This window comes from Cucumis melo, chromosome 9 (assembly GCF_025177605.1).
Source record: "Cucumis melo cultivar AY chromosome 9, USDA_Cmelo_AY_1.0, whole genome shotgun sequence".
NCBI classification, from domain to species: domain Eukaryota; kingdom Viridiplantae; phylum Streptophyta; class Magnoliopsida; order Cucurbitales; family Cucurbitaceae; genus Cucumis; species Cucumis melo.
Genome location: NC_066865.1, coordinates 25,038,460 through 25,059,424, shown reverse-complemented (window position 1 = coordinate 25,059,424; position 20,965 = coordinate 25,038,460). Strand labels below are relative to the sequence as shown.

Below are 20,965 nucleotides of genomic sequence, written 5' to 3'. Positions count from 1 at the left end.
AGAAATAAAATACTCAATCTATTCATATACAAACCACACTAAAATCCAACTAATTATAAACATAATACAGGAAGAGAAAAAACCAACATCGTGAAAACTTATTAACAATGTAGTTTTATTTAATTACTTTATGAAATCAACCATAATCAGTAATCTTTCATTATCATAATTGACGTACTGAAAAATAATCATTACAGTAAACTATGAAATCCGATATTTTATGGAAATTATAAAAAACATTTGAAGGATAGATTAATAAGTGAGGTATAGTACAGGAAGGCAACATCAAGAAGGTTGTGATTGGGTGTACATGTCAGACTTAAAACCCTAAAAATGGATTCAAATGCATCCCCAAAATACTCTCTTTAATTATTGCTTTTCGTTTTTGGGCGGAAACATTAAAAAAAAAAAAAAAAGAAAAAAAGAAAAAAAAGAAAAAAAAGAAAAAAGAAAAAAGAAATTTAATTTTTAGAATTTCAAGTCCAGTCTTTGCTTTGCGCCCTTCCATTCTCTTCTTCCCCTCGCTCTTTCCCCCTTCTTCTAGGGTTCCTCCAACTGCCGTCTTTTTGCTCTTCTACGCTCTTCTTCTTTCTTTCAATCCTCTCAATTTTCCCATTTCAGGTATTGTTTTCTCTACCCTCTTTCTCTTTTTCTTCATTCGCTTTCTTTTTCCTTCCCGTCTTTCTTCCTTTTGATCTGTCCATTTTTTATTCGTTTTTCTCCGATTTATCCATTTTCCGTTTCTCCGTCTTCAACACGATTCACTTCTTCATTTCTTTTGTATTCTCTTTTCACTATCTGTGTTTTTATTGCGTTTTTCTTCTTCTTTTTAACTGTGACGACTTTCTGATTCTGGTCTGTGTACCATCACATTTACCTCATTTCGATCCTCCAAACATCTGTTGTCGTTCATATTTCTTATGCTTTGTGCCGGAACGCTTTAATACCAACATAGATGATTGGTCCACGTGACTTTGAGAGCTGGATTCTCGATAGATCACCTTCAGTTCAGTTAGTTTTATTATTAGTTTTGGCTGTGCTGTTGAGATCTGGGTTTTGGCTCTTCGTTCTTGGGTTTTGTAACTGCTATTGTAGTTCTTGTCTTTCCCTTAAAATTTCTTACTGAGGTTTTGGGATTCGATGAATACTTGTCTAGTAAATGGATTTGGAAAATCTAAGCAGTGGTGCAAGTCACCAATTTCCTCAATTAACAAATTGTTGATTTTCAGGTGAAACATGGCATTGGAGGTTACGCAAGTTCTTCTCAATGCACAGTCTATCGATGCAACTGTGAGGAAGCAGGCAGAAGACAGTTTAAGGCAATTTCAGGAGCAAAACCTTCCCAGCTTTTTGCTGTCTCTCTCTAGTGAATTAGGAAGTGAGGAAAAGCCGGTCGACAGTCGTAAATTGGCAGGTCTGATATTGAAGAATGCACTGGATGCCAAGGAACAACATAGAAAATTTGAGCTCGTTCAGAGATGGCTATCGCTGGATAGCAATGTGAAGACCCAGATAAAGGCATGCTTGTTGAATACACTGTCTTCAGCAGTAGCTGATGCGAGGTCCACAGCATCCCAGGTCATTGCAAAGATTGCGGGTATTGAGTTGCCTCATAAGCAATGGCCTGAATTGATAGGTTCACTATTGTTAAATGTTCATCAACAATCGTCCCATGTCAAACAAGCCACCTTGGAGACCCTTGGTTATTTGTGTGAGGAAGTTTCTCCAGACGTCATAGATCAAGATCAGGTGAACAGGATATTGACAGCTGTTGTCCAGGGAATGAATGCATCCGAAGGAAACAATGATGTACGACTTGCTGCCACTCGATCTTTGTACAATGCTCTTGGGTTTGCTCAAGCGAACTTTAGCAATGATATGGAGCGTGATTATATCATGAGAATTGTTTGTGAGGCCACGCTATCCCCTGAAGTGAGGATACGCCAGGCAGCTTTTGAATGTTTGGTTTCAATTGCGTCGACATACTATGACAAATTGGCTCGGTACATCCAGGATATTTTTGGCATTACTGCAAAGGCTGTTAAGGAGGATGAAGAATCTGTTGCTCTTCAGGCCATTGAATTCTGGAGTTCTATTTGTGATGAGGAGATAGATATTTTGGAAGAGTATGGAGAAGATTTTACTGGGGATTCTGATATACCGTGCTTTTATTTCATCAAGCAGGCACTACCTGCGCTTGTGCCCATGTTACTTGAGACACTTCTTAAGCAAGAAGAGGATCAGGATCAAGACGAAGGGGCTTGGAACATTGCCATGGCTGGGGGTACATGTCTTGGGCTAGTTGCACGAACAGTGGGTGATGATATTGTTCCGCTTGTTATGCCATTCATTGAAGAAAATATAACAAAATCAGATTGGAGGCAGAGGGAGGCAGCCACTTATGCTTTTGGTTCAATTTTAGAGGGGCCTGCTCCAGAAAAATTGATGCCAATTGTAAACGTGGCTTTAGCGTTCATGCTGACTGCCTTGACTCAGGATCCAAATAACCATGTGAAGGACACAACTGCATGGACCCTTGGACGGATATTTGAATTCCTCCATGGTTCAACTCTAGATACACCAATAATTAATCAGGCTAATTGTCAACAGATAATAACAGTTCTGCTCCAGAGCATGAAGGATGTTCCAAATGTGGCAGAGAAAGCCTGTGGTGCTCTCTATTTTCTTGCTCAGGGTTATGAAGATGTTGGCTCATCATCTCCTCTAACTCCATTTTTTCAAGAAATTGTTCAGTCCCTATTGACTGTTACTCACAGAGAAGATGCTGGGGAATCGCGGTTGAGGACTGCTGCATATGAAACATTAAATGAAGTTGTGAGGTGTTCAACTGAGGAAACGGCCTCAATGGTGCTGCAACTTGTACCTGTCATCATGATGGAGTTGCACAATACCCTCGAGGGTCAAAAGCTCTCATCTGATGAAAGGGAGAGACAAGGTGAATTGCAGGGCTTGCTTTGTGGATGTCTACAGGTTCTTATTCAGAGGCTAGGCTCATCAGAGGCTACAAAGTATATGTTCATGCAGTATGCAGACAATATGATGGGTCTTTTCCTGAGGGTCTTTGCTTGTAGAAATGCTACGGTTCATGAGGAGGCAATGCTGGCCATTGGTGCTCTTGCTTATGCAACTGGCCCCGAATTTGCCAAGTACATGTCTGAGTTCTATAAATATATAGAAATGGGGCTTCAGAATTTTGAAGAGTATCAAGTTTGTGCTGTCACTGTTGGTGTTGTAGGGGATGTATGCCGGGCATTGGAAGATAAGATTTTGCCTTACTGTGATGGCATTATGACTCAGCTGCTTAAGAATTTGTCTAGTGATCAATTGCATCGCTCTGTTAAACCCCCTATTTTCTCGTGCTTTGGTGATATAGCACTGGCTATAGGGGAGAATTTTGAGAAGTACTTGATGTATGGCATGCCAATGCTCCAGCGGGCAGCAGAACTATCTGCACACACTGCAGGTGCTGATGATGAAATGACCGAGTATACGAACTCCTTGAGAAATGGTATTTTGGAGGCATATTCAGGGATCTTCCAAGGTTTCAAGAGCTCTCCAAAAACTCAGCTCTTGATCCCTTATGCTCCTCATATACTTCAGTTCTTGGATAGTATATACATGGGGAAAGACATGTGAGTTCTTTGCTGATCTCTCTCTGTCTCTTTCTTTTTCTATGTGAATTGGATTTTTGTTTATATTTTTGCTTGTTTTTCTGTAGGGATGAGGTCGTGATGAAAACTGCCATTGGGGTCCTTGGAGATCTTGCAGACACGCTAGGAAGCAATGCTGGTTCTTTGATTCAGCAATCGGTCTCAAGCAAAGACTTTTTAAGTGAATGTTTGTCATCAGATGATCATTTGATTAAAGAATCTGCCGAGTGGGCCAAATTGGCCATCAGCCGTGCCATTTCCATTTGAGGCTTTTGGTGGTTGGCATATTCTTTTTTCATATTCAGAGTCCTTGCATGCATTTGGGTGTATTGAGTCGGGGTCCAGAATTGCATCTCACAAGTCGTCATCACTAATAGACAACGGAAGCTGTACACTCCCAGTTGTCACTAACTCTTGCATCATCATCTATTGCATTAGCAACGTGAAGTCGGTTCATCTTCTCTTGTCATGGTGGAAGCGGGAGGATTCATCCATCAAGTACTGTCATTTATACAGCTGGGTCGGGGTGGGGTGGGGGGTTGGTTCGAATGTATCTCTGATTTGAGATAAATACCCAGCCTAGAAGAGGCTTTACACCTTTATGTGGGTATGGGATGTTGAAAAAGGATGAATGAGAGTACACACAGGGAGTTGTTTTCCCTCCTTGTTATGCTCCGCTTAGGCACCCTTGTGCTACTTTCTCTGAACTTCTACTTCGTTTAGCGCGGTTCTATTTAAAGGATATTATCCATTCATATTTTTGTTCAAATTTTTGTGCATCAGTCTTATGAATTTCAAGGTCTCGTTGTATCCAGTTAGTCTTCACCTCCTCTTTTTTCTCTCCACTTCAAATTGTACACCTTCTTTGAGAATAGACACACACTCTCATACCAATATACACTTACCCTTAAGAAGGGTGTCATTCGTTTATGTTTGTACAGTACACATGTTAGTAATTAGTTAGTATGGTGATTCTTAAAAGTTGTCGTGACATTCTGTATGATATGCATGTTCTTATAATAAGAAGCATGAAAGGAAATTGTGATGGGAAAGGATGATCATGAAAGGAGTTTATGAGATTGTTTATGAATCCAGTACCTTGTTTGTGTGAATAAATTGGTGAGCTAGGTTATTGTCCTGTGTCTGTCTTGGTATTGGAAAGTGTATATATATTTGTTTGTTTGAAATAAAGGTAAAGCAAAAGAGGGAAGCTTCCTTGACATCACGTGTAGAAGTGGTAAAATCCGTTTTCCCGCTATTTTTTTGAACCAACCAAACCTCATTTCATTTAGCTAATGCTACAGGAATTGGGTTTGTTTTCATCTTAAAATCTCTTCTTTCTTTTATCTTTTCTTGCTCTCGATCTTTGAAAATTTGCTCCATTTTTTTTCTCTCTTTTGAAGAACCAACTGCACATATTTGATTGATTGATTGAACAACTTTCGTCCCTGGCCAATTGATGGTATGTATCCGACCTTAGTGGCTAAGTTCTTGTTTAAAATATGTACTTAATGCTGAAATTCGCTTCTCGTTTGATTTTTAATTGGGCCTAAAATCAGGGTTTGTAATTGATTGACAATGTAACGATAGCATATTAAAATAAATAGATACTGATTAACAAAACAATGTAATTTCCCCATGAAGAAGCTTAAATGCATATTATGATAATTATGTATTTGTTTTGAAACATAATGCTAATATGTTGATAACTAATCAGTAATCATTGGCTGGTAAACCAGGATAACGTACACCTTCATTAATAAATTCAATTCAACAAATTCATAGATTGCAATTGAATTATCAAAAACACTAATTTGATAATTTTTATAGTTATCAACAAGTCGGAGATTCACTTTTGTTTAAATTTCCTTGTATATATATGCAATTATTTATTCGAAACATCTTTAAATTTAATTTTGAATGGAAAGATCAAAGATGAAGTACTTGTTGAGCTGTAAAGAAGAAAAATAATACTTATGAATCAGCTGCTACGCATTACACAGTGAGTGCCAATGCGAAAGCATCCAAGATGATGCCACGTGTATACATTAGAAAAAATTACGTGGGGATTTCCCGATATTGCGTACGCCGCCGCTTTCAATAGACACTGCGTTTGTTGCATAGGTATTTATGCCCTCCGCCAGCGCCATCTTCCATTTTTCTTTCAATTTCCCTTCTCCGTCTTCTTCTTCTTCTTCTTCGTAGATTCCGTTCCGATTCCAGGGTTTTCCCATCTCTTCATTCATTCTTCTTCTCAAATTCCCTCTCAGATTGGCCTTCACTTGTTTTTCTTCACTTTCTCCAATTCGGCCTCGCCATGGCTGAGTGGCAAGATTTTCTTCAAACCCTTTTCATAGGTCTCATATTCTCTTATCTTGTTGCTAAGTTGATCTCCATAGTCGTCTCTTTTAAGGAAGATAATCTCTCTATCTCTCGTGCTACCTCTACTCCCATTCCCCAATCCAACGACGAAGTTTCCAAGACCAAGCCAATTGAAACCGATGTCGGGTCGGGTTCTGGAGATTTTGGGTTCGCGCACGAGGTTGACTCTGTCGTCGCCGAGCATGGTAGTGTTAGGAATGACAGTATTGGTGGGAGTGATACTGATGATGATGATTGGGAAGGGGTGGAGAGCACCGAATTGGACGAATTGTTCAGCGCGGCCACTGCTTTTGTTGCCGCCTCTGCAGCTGACCGGCTTTCACCCAAGGTATCCAATGAAGTACAGTTGCAGCTTTACGGATACTACAAAATCGCTACCGAGGGGCCTTGCAGCACGCCTCAGCCGTCTGCCTTGAAAATGACCGCTCGAGCTAAGTGGTATTGGTGTTTCTCTACGTTAATGGCTTTTCCTCCCTTACCTATTCATTATGAACATTCGCCACCTAGTTCCTAAGTCACAACTCGGTGAAAGACTGGTTTAATTATTGCAGGGGCAGTTACATTAGGGAGAAATTATTCTGAGTATATTGCTCAAAATATTATGCGTTTGAAATGAATTTCTTAAGAGTTGAGATGAAGGTTCCTTTTAACAAGGGTATGGATATGGTTATAAAAGCCTTGCTCCATCGGCCGTTTTTGATCAGGTTTTCACTGGTGGGCACGGGATGAAACTTGAATTATGATTATATCAGGAACGGTCAATGTAGTTATGAGTATGTGATGAACTACGTTTATGGAATTTTATTCTAGTAGTTAGAGTAGAAAAATAGTCACTATATAACAACTACTCATGTCGCTGAGATTACTACCATTGTTCAAAAAGGTCATGGAGTTCAAACTCCACCTGCATGGAATATTGAAGTCCTAATTTTTTGACAAAGAAGTATTATAGGTTTAGGTGGATGCGTGATAAGACTAGCCGAACGTTTTGTTGGGTCTACACTCACAATTAAATTAAATATGAACATTATGCTGGTTCTACACTCCAAAACAAAATTGGTAAAAAATGTTATTCCGGTTGTTTTGTCTATTAATGATAAAATGTTATTTTGTCCCTGTAAGATGCTTTACACTCCTGTGTGTGTTATCACATTGTTATGTTATAGTCACAAAAACATGAATTAGAATAAGTGAAGATGCATGAGATCGACTGTCGAGGTAACAACATTACAGTTTATTTTGGGTCGAGTGTTCTATTTATACTTATAGGTAATTGTTTTTACTAGGCAAGCGTGGCAGAAATTGGGTGCTATGCCTCCTGAAGAAGCGATGCAAAAGTACATTGATATAGTTACTGAGTTGTTTCCATCTTGGGTGGCTGGTGCAAGTGGGGTGAGAACTTAATCTGTTTCTTTCACCATCTCTACCGTCCCTATTTGCTTCTTGTTAGTTGTTTGTTTGTTTGTTTTTATTTGTTCACTTCATAATTAGTTTTGAATGCTTGTGAGGACCAGAAGAGCAAAGATGGAAATGCTGATGCTAGAAGTAAAGATTCTAGAGGACCAATGGGGCCCGTCTTCAGCACTTTTGTATATGAGGAAACCGGGAATGAGTTGTAAGGTTCCTATTAATGTTGAATGCAATTGATTATAACCCCAACTTTCATGTTGTTCCCCCTTTTAATTGCTACTCTAGTTGATATTAGGAACAAAAATTTCTTTTTTCTTGTGCATAGGAACACTGAAGTTCTACTATGTCAAAGGCTTCTCTAGCTGTTTCCTTAGTCATTAAACAACCTATTGTTTCATTTCCAACCGCAATTCCATAACAAGGCCTTTATTGTAAATGTTTTCTTTCTTCTTCATATCATATTCTCACAGTTGCTCCTAGAGCAATGTTTGGCGCAGGAGCTTGGGATTCTAGGTTGTTCTCTTATTTGACGAGATGGCGAGCCTGTCTCCCTTTTGTCTCGTTCATGTCTCATTAATGTTCATCCATCCCTTGAGCAACAAGGATGGTCTTCTGGTGCTTCACCAATTTTTTCTTTTTTCTTTTTCTTTTTTGGTTTGCTAGATTAATAAATAGGGGGAAAGTGCATATAGTTGAAAAGGGAGAGAAGATGATTAAGATGCATAATTGGCATATAATTGAAAAGTCGAGAAGTGTATAATTACATATAATTGGCATATAGTTGAAAAGTGCATATAATTGGCCTCCAATGGTTAAGATCTATGGAAGAATGATGGGTCAGTAGAGAGTGGGGGTGAGCCAAGGTTAGGGGAGTGGGGCCCAGTTTGTCAGGAAGTTGTTAGAAGAATACTTTGTGTAAATGGTTTTGTGAGAGATTGGAGGTCTCTCTATTTCTCTCTTGGTCCTCGTATTTCTTCTTGAACATAAAGAACAAATGTTGAGTTCTATCAGCTTTTTTCTAAGCTGTTTACTCCTTTTTTTCTCATGGACGATATTTTTCTGTTTTCTTATTTTCCCTTGGTTCCAGTGTTCCTCCTTGTTGTCTCTCGTTTTTTATGGCTCCCTTTTTTGCCTGGTCTGTACTTTACTTTTATGGCTTTGTTCGAGTGAAAACAGTTCATAATACCTTTGCTTAAATTAGAAAATGGTTAATAAGCACCATGCACTCCATCACCAGTACAGCCTACAAGAACTGACGATATTGATAGGTGGTTTTCTTAGTTTACTATGATTCCAATAGAGTGCCAGTCTCAACATGAAAAGAAATTGTCTATTAATGATAAATGGTTAATTTAAATGGCCGTATGAGTTTAGTCCAGTGATGGTTTCTTTTTGTTTTTCTCGGTAAGAAAGTGGAATTTCATTGATATAAAAAATGAATGAACTACAATGGACAAAAGACAAACCCAACAAAAAGAGGAAGCCCAATACAAGGTGCAGAAAGGGACTCCATTCCAATAAAATGAAAGCAGGATCATACAAAGATTTAGTGATAAATGCCCAAACCAAGATCATATAAAGACTTGGTGAGATGCCCAAACAAGGGCATGAATCTAGCCACTTACTCTTACCTCTACCTTTGTTGGGACAAAGAGCACAACACAGAGTAGTATGGAAAGAACAGATTCTAATTTACTGTTTTCTTCATAGTTCAGAAGCAATGCCAACATTTTCTATCTGAATCCCTTTTTAACTTCTCTTGATCTCTTTCTTTTTTATTTCTTGATTTTATTTTGAGATTTGACGTATTCATTCCCCATTCCATTTTGACTTTCCTCTTTTGCTTCTTTTCTGACAATCTGAAGCTTTTCAAGCCCACACTAGGAATCCCACTACTGAAGATTTGATTTCAACTTTCAGGGAGCTGGAAGATATTCATGGCTTTGCTAGAGAAGGAGAATTGGATAATTTGCTCAAGTGTATAGAAAATGGTGTTTCAGTGAATATCAAGGGTTAGTTTCTCAAGCCATCTTTGTTTTAGTTCTTAACGATAACAATTCATAAGTTTGCTTAATGCTTAATGTATTTGAATATGAGTTACAAAATCAGTAACCTCCTAGAAAATTATTTTTTTTAAGTTGTTTACTTATTATTTGATTTCTAAAAATGAGATAGGTCTAATGAGTCATGGAGGTTGGTAAATGAATTGATTTGTGATGATCTTCGAAGTAGGCATGTAGACTTGATTAAGTTAGTTTGCCTTTATAGGACTTTAAGAATCAAGTAATAAGCGTTGTGATATTATGGATCTAAAAACTAAGCAAATCACGCAAATCAGGCTTATCTTATTTAAATCTGCTTCCAAGCTTGTTGCAAAAAAAAAAAAAAAAAAAAAAAAAAAAAAAAAAAAAAAGGTTTTAAGTGACTCAATGATGAGCTTGATGCCTTAGATCAGTTCTATCAGGGAAGCATTGTTTAGCATGTTCAACCTTTATACTGAGCCACAAAAGAAATCCTGGTTTGTAACAATCATGTATGATTTCTAAATGAACAGCGTACCTTCTGTGGTTGTGGGACAGTGGGATTGTGTGTTTTTTATTTAGATAACCTTCATAAAAATCAACAGATGATTCTGGGGTTTCACTCATTATGCGGTTCAGAGTCCCACAATCTACTGAACAATCCAGTTAGGCATATGACTATATGCTCCTTTGCGGTTTTCTTGTGATAATATGACTGCATCATTGTGGTTTTCTTGTGTCTAGATTCATATTTCATCATCGCACTTCAATTTACTAGTAATGATAGTATCATGGTTTCTACATCATTCTCTCACTGCTCTACAGGTTCTATTTTCTATAGTTGAGTCTCTTGTTTTAGGAAGAATCCTTTCTTTTGTGGGGCATGGTTTTCTCATTTTTGTATGCCCTTGTATTCTTTTATTTTTATCACAATGAAAGTCATTGTTTAAAGAAAAGTAGTGAGTTGCAAGTCATTTTTTTAATTTCTTGTATGAACCGATATATATGCTAAAAAGAATTGAGAAACCAACTCATTTAACTCACCTCACTTAAAAAAATAGATAACAAATCAACCTAACAAGCAAAGGGACAAGAAGTCCTTTCCCTGACGAGATGAGGTTATGAAAACACCTTCCAATCCTAGGCTAGTGGTGAAAGTGGAATAATTACAAAAAAAAAAAAAAAGTGATAGAATTGGAAGATGTGAACTGCACAAAGTAACAAAAATTTCTTTTTTAGAAAAAGAATTGAACCTATGTCTAAAGACTCATTCCTTTCCTTCCAAATTAACCACAAAATAGCTTTAGCCACACGCTACTTAACTCTGTAGGTTCCCAACTTTTTCCTTGTGCTATCCCATCCCTCATTTTCTTTCTTCATTTTTCCTCTTTGAAAGGAGACACAATTCTATCAACATAATGTTGGTATACAAAGGGAAGGGAGGGGAGGGGCAATTTCATTCCTGACCACCAAAAAATAGAAGTTCTGAAGTTCCTTTTTGTTCAAGTATTCCACAGCAGTTTTGCGACGATATTCGACCAAATATTTTAGTCTTTTTCTTGAATGAATGCTTAAGCCAAAAGGAGTGAAGGTTGGAAGTAATTGTTTTGTTGACAGGCAGGATCCCAATCAAACAAGGCTAAGAGTTGGCTACAAAAAATAGTAGGAAATTGACAGTGGATAATTGTTGTGATCATGAGAGTTTGAAACGTGCCTGCAGTTTTTGGGTATTGCTGCTGTCCTAGACATAGATAAGGATTTTAACTTTCTTCGAGTATTTTATCCTCCATTTTTAATAAAGAGAGAGGTTGTGAGAAGTATTGCCCAACACAGACCGCACTACCCTTGGAAATCAACCATCCTGTTTTTCCATTGCAGCAACATAACATGACTCTACCCCCCATTGATCTTTAATGATTATGGAAATACCCAGGACAAACATTTAGGTGCCTGACTTCCTTTACCACATCCAATTCTATTAGCTTGTAGATGCACTATTGACTTTTTGATATCGATACCAGGACAGGAAGTTTGACCAACCAAGCCTATTCTAAACAGTCAGGTAGTTAACCAATTTTCTTCAATTGGTCCAATATCATGACTTCCTAGATGATCTCTTCTGGGTAAATTTTTTTTTCCCAAGTAAAGAGCCATTCCTGAACCCTCTGATGAGATAACATTTACATCTTTCTTTCCCAAGAGTTAACTTGAAACTTTCTGAGGTCGAAATCTCCACCTAGTATGGGAAAGTCGCATGACATCCCCTCACGAGAGAAGAGTCTAGCTGCAACTTTATATTCTGAGTCTAAATTTCAAAATACTTCATGAAGGTGTGACTTGTTTTTATATGAAAAAAATAACGTTTGAAAATATCATATGGTATGCAGTCCTTCCACTAAAGTTATTTTTATTTGTTTGTTTCTTTATCATAATTCAATCAACATGCTGGAATGAGTACATTTTTCTTTCCTCTAGAGGATGACGTTGAGCAATATCTCCTGAACAATTATTTTGAACGATTGCAGACAGTGAAGGCAGGACCCCATTGCACTGGGCAGTCGATCGTGGCCATTCTAATGTTGTGGAGCTGCTTGTTAGCAGGAATGCTGATATTGATGTTAAGGTACCTAGAATGTATTTAACACTATATTTACTGATCAGAACTGCCTGCAACCACTGATCCAAAACTCTACTCGGTGACATCTTTTGCCTGTGCCACGTTTCTTAATAAAAATGTACTAGCCACTAGTAATGTTAGAGAGATATGACTATGGCCACCTTAGTTAAGGCCATATTTCAGAGATCTGCAAATTATCATTTTACTTATTTTGTTAAAAAGTAGATAGTAGATTTGTTTTTGAAAGCTGTATACAAAATTACTGAAGTAATAGTGGCCTACTGGATCTAACCCTATGTTTACTACTTGATTGAAATTTTGTGCACTCTCTGATGTAGGACGTTGATGGCCAAACTCCATTACATTATGCTGTGGTATGCGACCGAGAAGGGATTGCCGAATATCTTGTGAAGAACAATGCTAGCGTTAGTGAAAGAGACAACGATGGAAAGTCACCTTGTGATATTTGCGAGTCTAACTGGCCTTTCATGGTCTCTGCAAAGAAGTAGAAATTGGCAGATGATTTTATCATGTTCGGTGTGCCTTTCTCCTTCTATCTTCTCTAATTGATTATTTCACATGTTCCTTTTGAATGTAAATACTCCCATGCATGGCCTTTCCTAACAGCAACAACTTCTCATTATAAATAGATTTGGAGTATTTATCACGTTTTGCCTGTTTCACAATCCAGATGCTGAATATTATTATTATTTTAGGGTAAAATAGATAGATAGTAAATATCATACTTGATACTTATGTCATGGGAGATTTCCTAGTATTTAATCTCGTAGGCTTTCTATAATAACATCTAATAAGAATAACATGTTGATGGAATTTTGTTTATCGTACTTGTGATAGATCAATATCACATGAATAGGACTTGACGTCCATTGCTTAGAAATGAATGCGCTCTCTGTTTCTGATGTGGAAAATGGTCCTTGACTTATTTGTTGTCCCCCAGTGCCCTGTTGCTATTTACTACTTTTGACTATATTGGATTTCTATTCCTCATGATAGAGAGGTTATTTTGTTTTTGTTTTTGTTTTTGTTTTTTTTTTTGTTTTTTTTTTAAATTTATTTTTAGGAAGAATGTGGGAAGTAAGTTATTGGGGTGCAGATGTACCATGCTGGTTATTCTATTAATTACTATTGCCTTTATGGGCTATGATCACTAGGGGATAGTACTGATTTTGATTTTAATCCATCTTTCTTGAATCTTGTAGAAAGTTAGTTCAATTGAATTCGTACAAAGATGTGATTAAGGTTTGATTCTTTCATCTCCATATTATCAACAGTTTATAGTCACATTCTCTTACTTACATATTGGCAAACAAAAAAAAGAAAAAAGGAAAAGAAAAGAAAAACTCACTTAATCAGTCTTGAATATTTTAAAAATTAGAATTTAGTCCCTTGTTTGATAATTTTTTTCGATTGGATTTGGATATAGACTTTATAGTTCTCATAATTAGTCCCTCTGGGTCAAATATTTTAATTCAAAATCGTAGAATAAAATTAACTTAAATTTAACACAATATTTTCAATGGAATGTTTTCTTTTTAAAAACGTGGTTTAATTGTATGAAATGAATGCTCCTATCTTCCTCGGAGGTGAAAGCCGTTTTAACAAGTTTTCGATGAATTTTGAAGTGACAATTTTTATTCTAAATGATCAACCCTTCAAAAGTACTTACATTCATTTAAAACTGTAAATTTTAGACAAAAGAAAGAAAGAAAGAAAAGTTTGTTTTTATATAGAAAAAAAATTGAAGTTGGATTGGTGGGTGGGGAATTGGGAGTGACAATATTAAGATTATCTATCTTTCTCACCTGGATATTTGAGCTGCTACTTTCATAGCATGCTCCTCCCTCCTCCTATTCCTTTTAACCATACATCTCTTACTACATTTCCCCAATTCAATATTAAAAACATATATTAATAACTGCTTTTTATTATCCATATATCTCTCTGTTTACCTTTGCAAATTTGGGCATGTGTTTACTTACTCTATTAAATCAACTTTGTTGAATACTTCATGTTGCATTCACCATTTTCTTGTTTCAATTCGTTTGAATTCTAAATGTTTCATTTTTTTAATCTATGCAATTGCCTGTTGGTTTGTTAACTTTTACAACTTATCTCTTACTTATCTTTTATCCATTTAAAAGTATTTTATTTGTTTTCACATATATTCTAACTTAACCCTAAAACCTAATATGGGTACCTGTACTAAACCAAATACAAATTCTCATGTAACTACAAATGGAGAGAATTAAAATGTTGAATCCTAATTTTTGCAAGCTTTCAAATTAAACTTTTATCATATGAAATGTATATTCTTGCGTTAAAACTTTTATCCCTATATTTAAGATAATTTTGCACTTTAGCTCTTAATATTATAAGATGAAACTCCAAGATGTGTTTTCCGTTAATAACTCTTCACCCAAAAGATCATACAATGTCTTCAACTAAAACAAAATATATCAATGTCTAAATTTATGACTCGTGCATAGCTATGCTACGCCACTAGTACAACAGGGGCGAGAGTTTGTAATCCTTTCATACTTTTTATCTGAGTGGTTCACACTATTTTTAGCTAAAAACGTATTTTTATGATTTGTTTGGCATGTTGTTTATTAGGTTGTTTATTCTATAAAAAAAAACATCACCAACTTATTCACAGTAGGTTGTTCAACTCTTCACTTCAAATCAATTATTGGTTTAACTTGGTGTTAAAAGAGGCCAACATAAAAACAACCGATACATATATTTTGGCTTGGTTAGGTACTTTGGCTTAACAAGTAGAATTAACGCAACCTATTACATATATGAATATATTATTTATTTTCATCGTTAATCTAAAATTTACTGTCACATGACACCTCTACTGTTTTTAAACTAAATTTGTTTTAGCTCAACCCAAGTCATATATGTTCGAGTTAATTAGTTATTTGAATTATTATTATTATTTTTTTTTACTTCAATAAACCAACAAACTCATAGTTAAAGGCATAGCTGGAAATTACACAGCAAAAAGATTAAAGATCAAATGAATGGAAGTGACCCAAAGATCCATGACCATGAATGATAGAACTGTCTTCAAAATATCACAAAATCAAACTCAAACCAACCCTACACCTCTTATTGTTGGGTTATATAATCCATTAACATCCAATAACCACAAGAAAGAAATACTCATATTTATCTACTAAATTCCAACTCATTCGAACACATATCAATAAACGTAGTTTTATTTATTATACTTTAATAAAATCAATAATTATCAATAAACCATTTAAAAATAGAAGTTAGTATTTCATATGACTTTTTCTTAGAGGTTTTTAATGATAGACTAATTTGTGAGGTAGAGAGCAGCAAAGCAAACACACAAGAAGGCTGTGATTGGGTGTACAGATCAGACTTCAAACCCTAACAATGAATTCAAATGCATCCGGAAAATACTCTCTTTAATTATTGCTTTTCGTTTTGGGCGCAAAAATAAATTCTTAATAATAATAATAATAATAATAAAAAAGAAAAAAAGAAAAAGAAATTTAGTTTTTAGAATTTCAAGTCCAGCCTTTGCTTTGCGCCCTTCCATTCTCTTCTTCCCCTCGCTCTTTCCCCCTTCTTCTAGGGTTCCTCCAACTGCCGTCTTTTTGCTCTTCTACGCTCTTCTTCTTTCTTTCAATCCTCTCAATTTTCCCATTTCAGGTATTGTTTTCTCTACCCTCTTTCTCTTTTTCTTCATTCGCTTTCTTTTTCCTTCCCGTCTTTCTTCCTTTTGATCTGTCCATTTTTTATTCGTTTTTCTCCGATTTATCCATTTTCCGTTTCTCCGTCTTCAACACGATTCACTTCTTCATTTCTTTTGTATTCTCTTTTCACTATCTGTGTTTTTATTGCGTTTTTCTTCTTCTTTTTAACTGTGACGACTTTCTGATTCTGGTCTGTGTACCATCACATTTACCTCATTTCGATCCTCCAAACATCTGTTGTCGTTCATATTTCTTATGCTTTGTGCCGGAACGCTTTAATACCAACATAGATGATTGGTCCACGTGACTTTGAGAGCTGGATTCTCGATAGATCACCTTCAGTTCAGTTAGTTTTATTATTAGTTTTGGCTGTGCTGTTGAGATCTGGGTTTTGGCTCTTCGTTCTTGGGTTTTGTAACTGCTATTGTAGTTCTTGTCTTTCCCTTAAAATTTCTTACTGAGGTTTTGGGATTCGATGAATACTTGTCTAGTAAATGGATTTGGAAAATCTAAGCAGTGGTGCAAGTCACCAATTTCCTCAATTACCAAATTGTTGATTTTCAGGTGAAACATGGCATTGGAGGTTACGCAAGTTCTTCTCAATGCACAGTCTATCGATGCAACTGTGAGGAAGCAGGCAGAAGACAGTCTAAGGCAATTTCAGGAGCAAAACCTTCCCAGCTTTTTGCTGTCTCTCTCTAGTGAATTAGGAAGTGAGGAAAAGCCGGTCGACAGTCGTAAATTGGCAGGTCTGATATTGAAGAATGCACTGGATGCCAAGGAACAACATAGAAAATTTGAGCTCGTTCAGAGATGGCTATCGCTGGATAGCAATGTGAAGACCCAGATAAAGGCATGCTTGTTGAATACACTGTCTTCAGCAGTAGCTGATGCGAGGTCCACAGCATCCCAGGTCATTGCAAAGATTGCGGGTATTGAGTTGCCTCATAAGCAATGGCCTGAATTGATAGGTTCACTATTGTTAAATGTTCACCAACAATCGTCCCATGTCAAACAAGCCACCTTGGAGACCCTTGGTTATTTGTGTGAGGAAGTTTCTCCAGACGTCATAGATCAAGATCAGGTGAACAGGATATTGACAGCTGTTGTACAGGGAATGAATGCATCCGAAGGAAACAATGATGTACGACTTGCTGCCACTCGATCTTTGTACAATGCTCTTGGGTTTGCTCAAGCAAACTTCAGCAATGATATGGAGCGTGATTATATCATGAGAGTTGTTTGCGAGTCCACACTATCCCCTGAAGTGAGGATACGCCAGGCAGCTTTTGAATGTTTGGTTTCAATTGCATCGACATACTATGACAAATTGGCTCACTACATCCAGGATATTTTTGCCATTACAGCAAAGGCTGTTAAGGAGGACGAAGAACCTGTTGCTCTTCAGGCCATTGAATTCTGGAGTTCTATTTGCGATGAGGAGATAGATATTTTGGAAGAGTATGGAGAAGATTTTACTGGGGATTCTGATATACCATGCTTTTATTTCATCAAGCAGGCACTACCTGCGCTTGTGCCGATGTTACTTGAGACACTTCTTAAGCAAGAAGAGGATCAGGATCAAGATGAAGGGGCTTGGAACATTGCCATGGCTGGGGGTACATGTCTTGGACTAGTTGCACGAACAGTGGGTGACGATATAGTTCCGCTTGTTATGCCATTCATTGAAGAGAACATAACAAAATCAGATTGGAGGCAGAGGGAGGCAGCCACTTATGCTTTTGGTTCAATTTTAGAGGGGCCTGCTCCAGAAAAGTTGATGCCTATTGTGAACGTGGCCTTAGGGTTCATGCTGTCTGCCTTGACTCAGGATCCAAATAACCATGTGAAGGACACAACTGCGTGGACCCTTGGACGGATATTTGAATTCCTTCATGGTTCAACTCTAGATACACCGATAATTAATCAGGCTAATTGTCAACAGATAATAACGGTTCTGCTCCAGAGTATGAAGGATGTTCCAAATGTGGCAGAGAAAGCCTGTGGTGCTCTCTATTTTCTTGCTCAGGGTTATGAAGATGTTGGCCCATCATCTCCTCTAACTCCATTTTTTCAAGAAATTGTTCAGTCCCTATTGACTGTTACTCACAGAGAAGATGCTGGGGAATCGCGGTTGAGGACTGCTGCATATGAAACATTGAATGAAGTTGTGAGGTGTTCAACTGATGAAACAGCACCAATGGTGCTGCAACTGGTTCCTGTCATTATGATGGAATTGCACAATACGCTTGAGGGGCAAAAACTTTCATCTGATGAAAGGGAGAGACAGGGGGAACTACAAGGCCTTCTCTGTGGGTGCTTACAAGTTCTTATTCAGAAGCTAGGATCATCAGAGCCAAATAAGTATGCCTTTATGCAGTATGCGGACCAAATAATGGGACTTTTCCTTAGGGTATTTGCTTGCAGAAATGCCACTGTACACGAGGAAGCAATGCTGGCGATTGGAGCTCTTGCCTATTCAACAGGCCCAGATTTTGGTAAATACATGACTGAGTTCTATAAATATATAGAAATGGGACTTCAGAATTTTGAGGAGTACCAAGTTTGTGCTGTGACTGTGGGTGTGGTAGGGGACATATGCAGGGCATTGGAGGATAAGATTTTACCCTATTGTGATGGAATCATGACTCAGTTGCTCAAGAATTTATCCAGTGATCAATTACATCGTTCTGTTAAGCCCCCTATTTTCTCATGCTTTGGTGATATAGCACTGGCTATTGGAGAGAATTTTGAGAAGTACTTGATGTATGCGATGCCCATGCTTCAAAGGGCAGCAGAGTTATCTGCACACACAGCAGGTATTGATGACGAAATGACTGAATATACAAATTCTTTGAGAAACGGGATTTTGGAGGCATATTCGGGAATCTTCCAAGGTTTCAAGAGCTCTCCAAAAACTCAGCTTTTAGTTCCTTATGCCCCACATATACTTCAGTTCTTGGATAGTATTTACATGAGAAAAGACATGTAAGTTCTTTGCTCTCTCTCTCTCTCTCTCTCTCTCTCTCTCTCTCTCTCTCTGTTGGTGTGTATATGTTCTTAAATTGGAAATATTTGTCTTATCTTTTCATTCTTATACTCCCTGTAGGGATGAAGTTGTTATGAAAACTGCCATTGGAGTCCTTGGAGATTTGGCTGATACACTGGGGAGCAATGCTGGTTCCTTGATTCAGCAATCTGTCTCAAGCAAAGACTTTTTGAGTGAATGCTTGTCCTCTGATGACCATTTGATTAAAGAGTCTGCTGAATGGGCTAAGTTGGCCATCAGCCGTGCCATTTCAATTTAGGCTTCTGCTGGTTGGCAAATTCTTTTTTTCACATTTGAAGTCCTTGCATGCATATGGGTGTGTTGAGTTGGGGTCCGGATTGCATCTTACAAGTCTTCACTCTCAGGACAACGGGAAGCTGTTCACTTCTAGTTGTCACTAACTCTTGCATCATCGTCATCATGAAAGCATTGCTAACTATTGCATTAGCAGCATCAAGTCGGGATCTTGTATGTCATGGTAGAAGTGGGAAGAGGGAGCGTCCATTAGCGCCCCCAGTTCGTTTGGCTTGGTCAGTTCCAATTGTATCTCTGACTTGAGATAGTGTGTCCAACCTAGTGGGGTTTGCCATCATAAGATTTTGGGTTGTGAAAATGGATAAAGTACGGGGAGTGTTCATTCACTTCTTCTGCCCCCTGCTTAGACACCCTAGTTCTTTTTTCTCTAAACTTCTACTCTAGTGGTTCTAGTTAAGGACTTGTTACCCGTTTGTTTATTTATTTTTTTTTGCATCAGTCGTAGTGAATTTTCATGTCTGGTTGTATTTTGGTCTTTCCTGTGAAATTCACCTCATATTTGTACACCTCGATTGGTTCAGTTTCATAGCAATACACATCATGAAGGGTCGTCATCATATTTCATTTCCTGTATTTGCATTTCATTTGGTCTCGATTTGTAGTTCAACATACACGATCAATACGGTGAATTCATGAAATCATTATATCCCTCGTCAATTTTGGAGTACAGTCTGTCATTTCAGAGTCTGCTTTCTTTTTCCTTTATTTATTTCTTTTACATCCGATATCTTATTATTTTGCACATGACGTATATGTATCGGAAACATCACAAAAGTTGTGGTGTTTTTTTGGATTCAGTTGTTGGGTTGGGTGAGACGTCTGCTTAGAAGTTGAGAATTTTGTTGGCTTGTATATATTTTTTGTACAAGGAAAGTTTTGATGATTGGAAATTGAGGGTGCTAAAGATATATTTGTTGCCATTCTGTCACTACAGCCTTTTCTGGATGCTTTCCATACCATATTTGTCTGTTGGACCTTTTGGATAAGAATTATATTGTCATTGTGGCCAGCTTTTCATTCTTTAGAAGACAGTGAGAATGAGATCATTAAATTAATCTCTTCTACATGTGCAATTGTCTTTGCCTTACATACAGGAGGAACAGTAATATATTGTATGATTTGACTTTGATTCAATGAAGTCGTAGCTTTCCTTAGTGGTGCTGCCGCATCTTTTCATTTGAATTTGGTGGTAATCAGTTTGATTTCATCTTAATCTGTTCTTTTCCATTCATTTTAAAACAACATTCCTAGTTTTTCAGGAGGCAAGCAATTTGTGTTTCCAATGATGCCTGTTATTTTCTTTGATTGTCAAAATGTGATTTTGTAATCATCTGCTTAAGTGATTTAGGGATTAATCTTATCCTTTGTTATTTTGAGCTTAGCTTAATTGATCAAGGCAGATATTACCAACCTTTATGTCTGATTGGTGGGAATCTCCACTTGGGACTGATTAGAACCCCTATTATTCTAGGTACTTTTGACAGCCTTTAAACTATCATTTGTTGGTTTCAAAATCAATATTCGCAAACTCATTTTTCCCCCTTTCTCTGAGCTCTTATTCCGTTTTTATCCATCTTGATTTATGCCTTTGATCTCTCCAATTCTGCTTCTATCCAGTCTAATCCATTTTGATTTCTTGAATTATGTTCCGTCTATCTTATTTACTACATCTGTCTTGTCAATTGGTGACTAATCTTACCCATTAGCAAGTTCCAACCACGCAACCATGAAGCATTTGAACTTAA

The 20,965-nt window shown here is 37.2% G+C and overlaps 3 protein-coding genes across 5 annotated transcripts; all 3 read left to right on the top strand.

Annotated features, from left to right (window-relative positions):
* The first annotated feature begins 471 nt into the window (after positions 1-471).
* LOC103483083 (importin subunit beta-1) lies at positions 472-4,440 on the top strand. The gene is made up of 3 exons (XM_051089984.1): positions 472-621; positions 1,230-3,653; positions 3,740-4,440. Exons 2-3 carry the CDS (start codon positions 1,237-1,239, stop codon positions 3,936-3,938), a joined length of 2,616 nt encoding a protein of 871 aa, XP_050945941.1. The 5' UTR covers positions 472-621; positions 1,230-1,236; the 3' UTR covers positions 3,939-4,440.
* LOC103482973 (importin subunit beta-1) lies at positions 472-20,148 on the top strand. 2 transcript variants are annotated; one of them, XM_051089986.1, is made up of 3 exons: positions 472-621; positions 16,421-18,844; positions 18,966-20,148. In XM_051089986.1, exons 2-3 carry the CDS (start codon positions 16,428-16,430, stop codon positions 19,162-19,164), a joined length of 2,616 nt encoding a protein of 871 aa, XP_050945943.1. In that variant the 5' UTR covers positions 472-621; positions 16,421-16,427; the 3' UTR covers positions 19,165-20,148. The 2 variants fall into 2 exon arrangements, with proteins under 2 accessions (XP_050945943.1, XP_050945942.1); XM_051089985.1 differs by lacking the exon at positions 472-621 and adding an exon at positions 15,474-15,812.
* On the top strand, positions 5,764-12,768 carry LOC103482974 (acyl-CoA-binding domain-containing protein 1). Of its 2 annotated transcripts, none has more exons than XM_008439395.3 (6): positions 5,764-6,491; positions 7,340-7,445; positions 7,568-7,668; positions 9,384-9,475; positions 12,010-12,107; positions 12,440-12,768. In XM_008439395.3, exons 1-6 carry the CDS (start codon positions 5,989-5,991, stop codon positions 12,608-12,610), a joined length of 1,071 nt encoding a protein of 356 aa, XP_008437617.2. In that variant the 5' UTR covers positions 5,764-5,988; the 3' UTR covers positions 12,611-12,768. The 2 variants fall into 2 exon arrangements, with proteins under 2 accessions (XP_008437617.2, XP_008437618.2); XM_008439396.3 differs by having other exon boundaries at positions 5,782-6,491; positions 7,571-7,668.
* Positions 20,149-20,965: the final 817 nt, after the last annotated feature.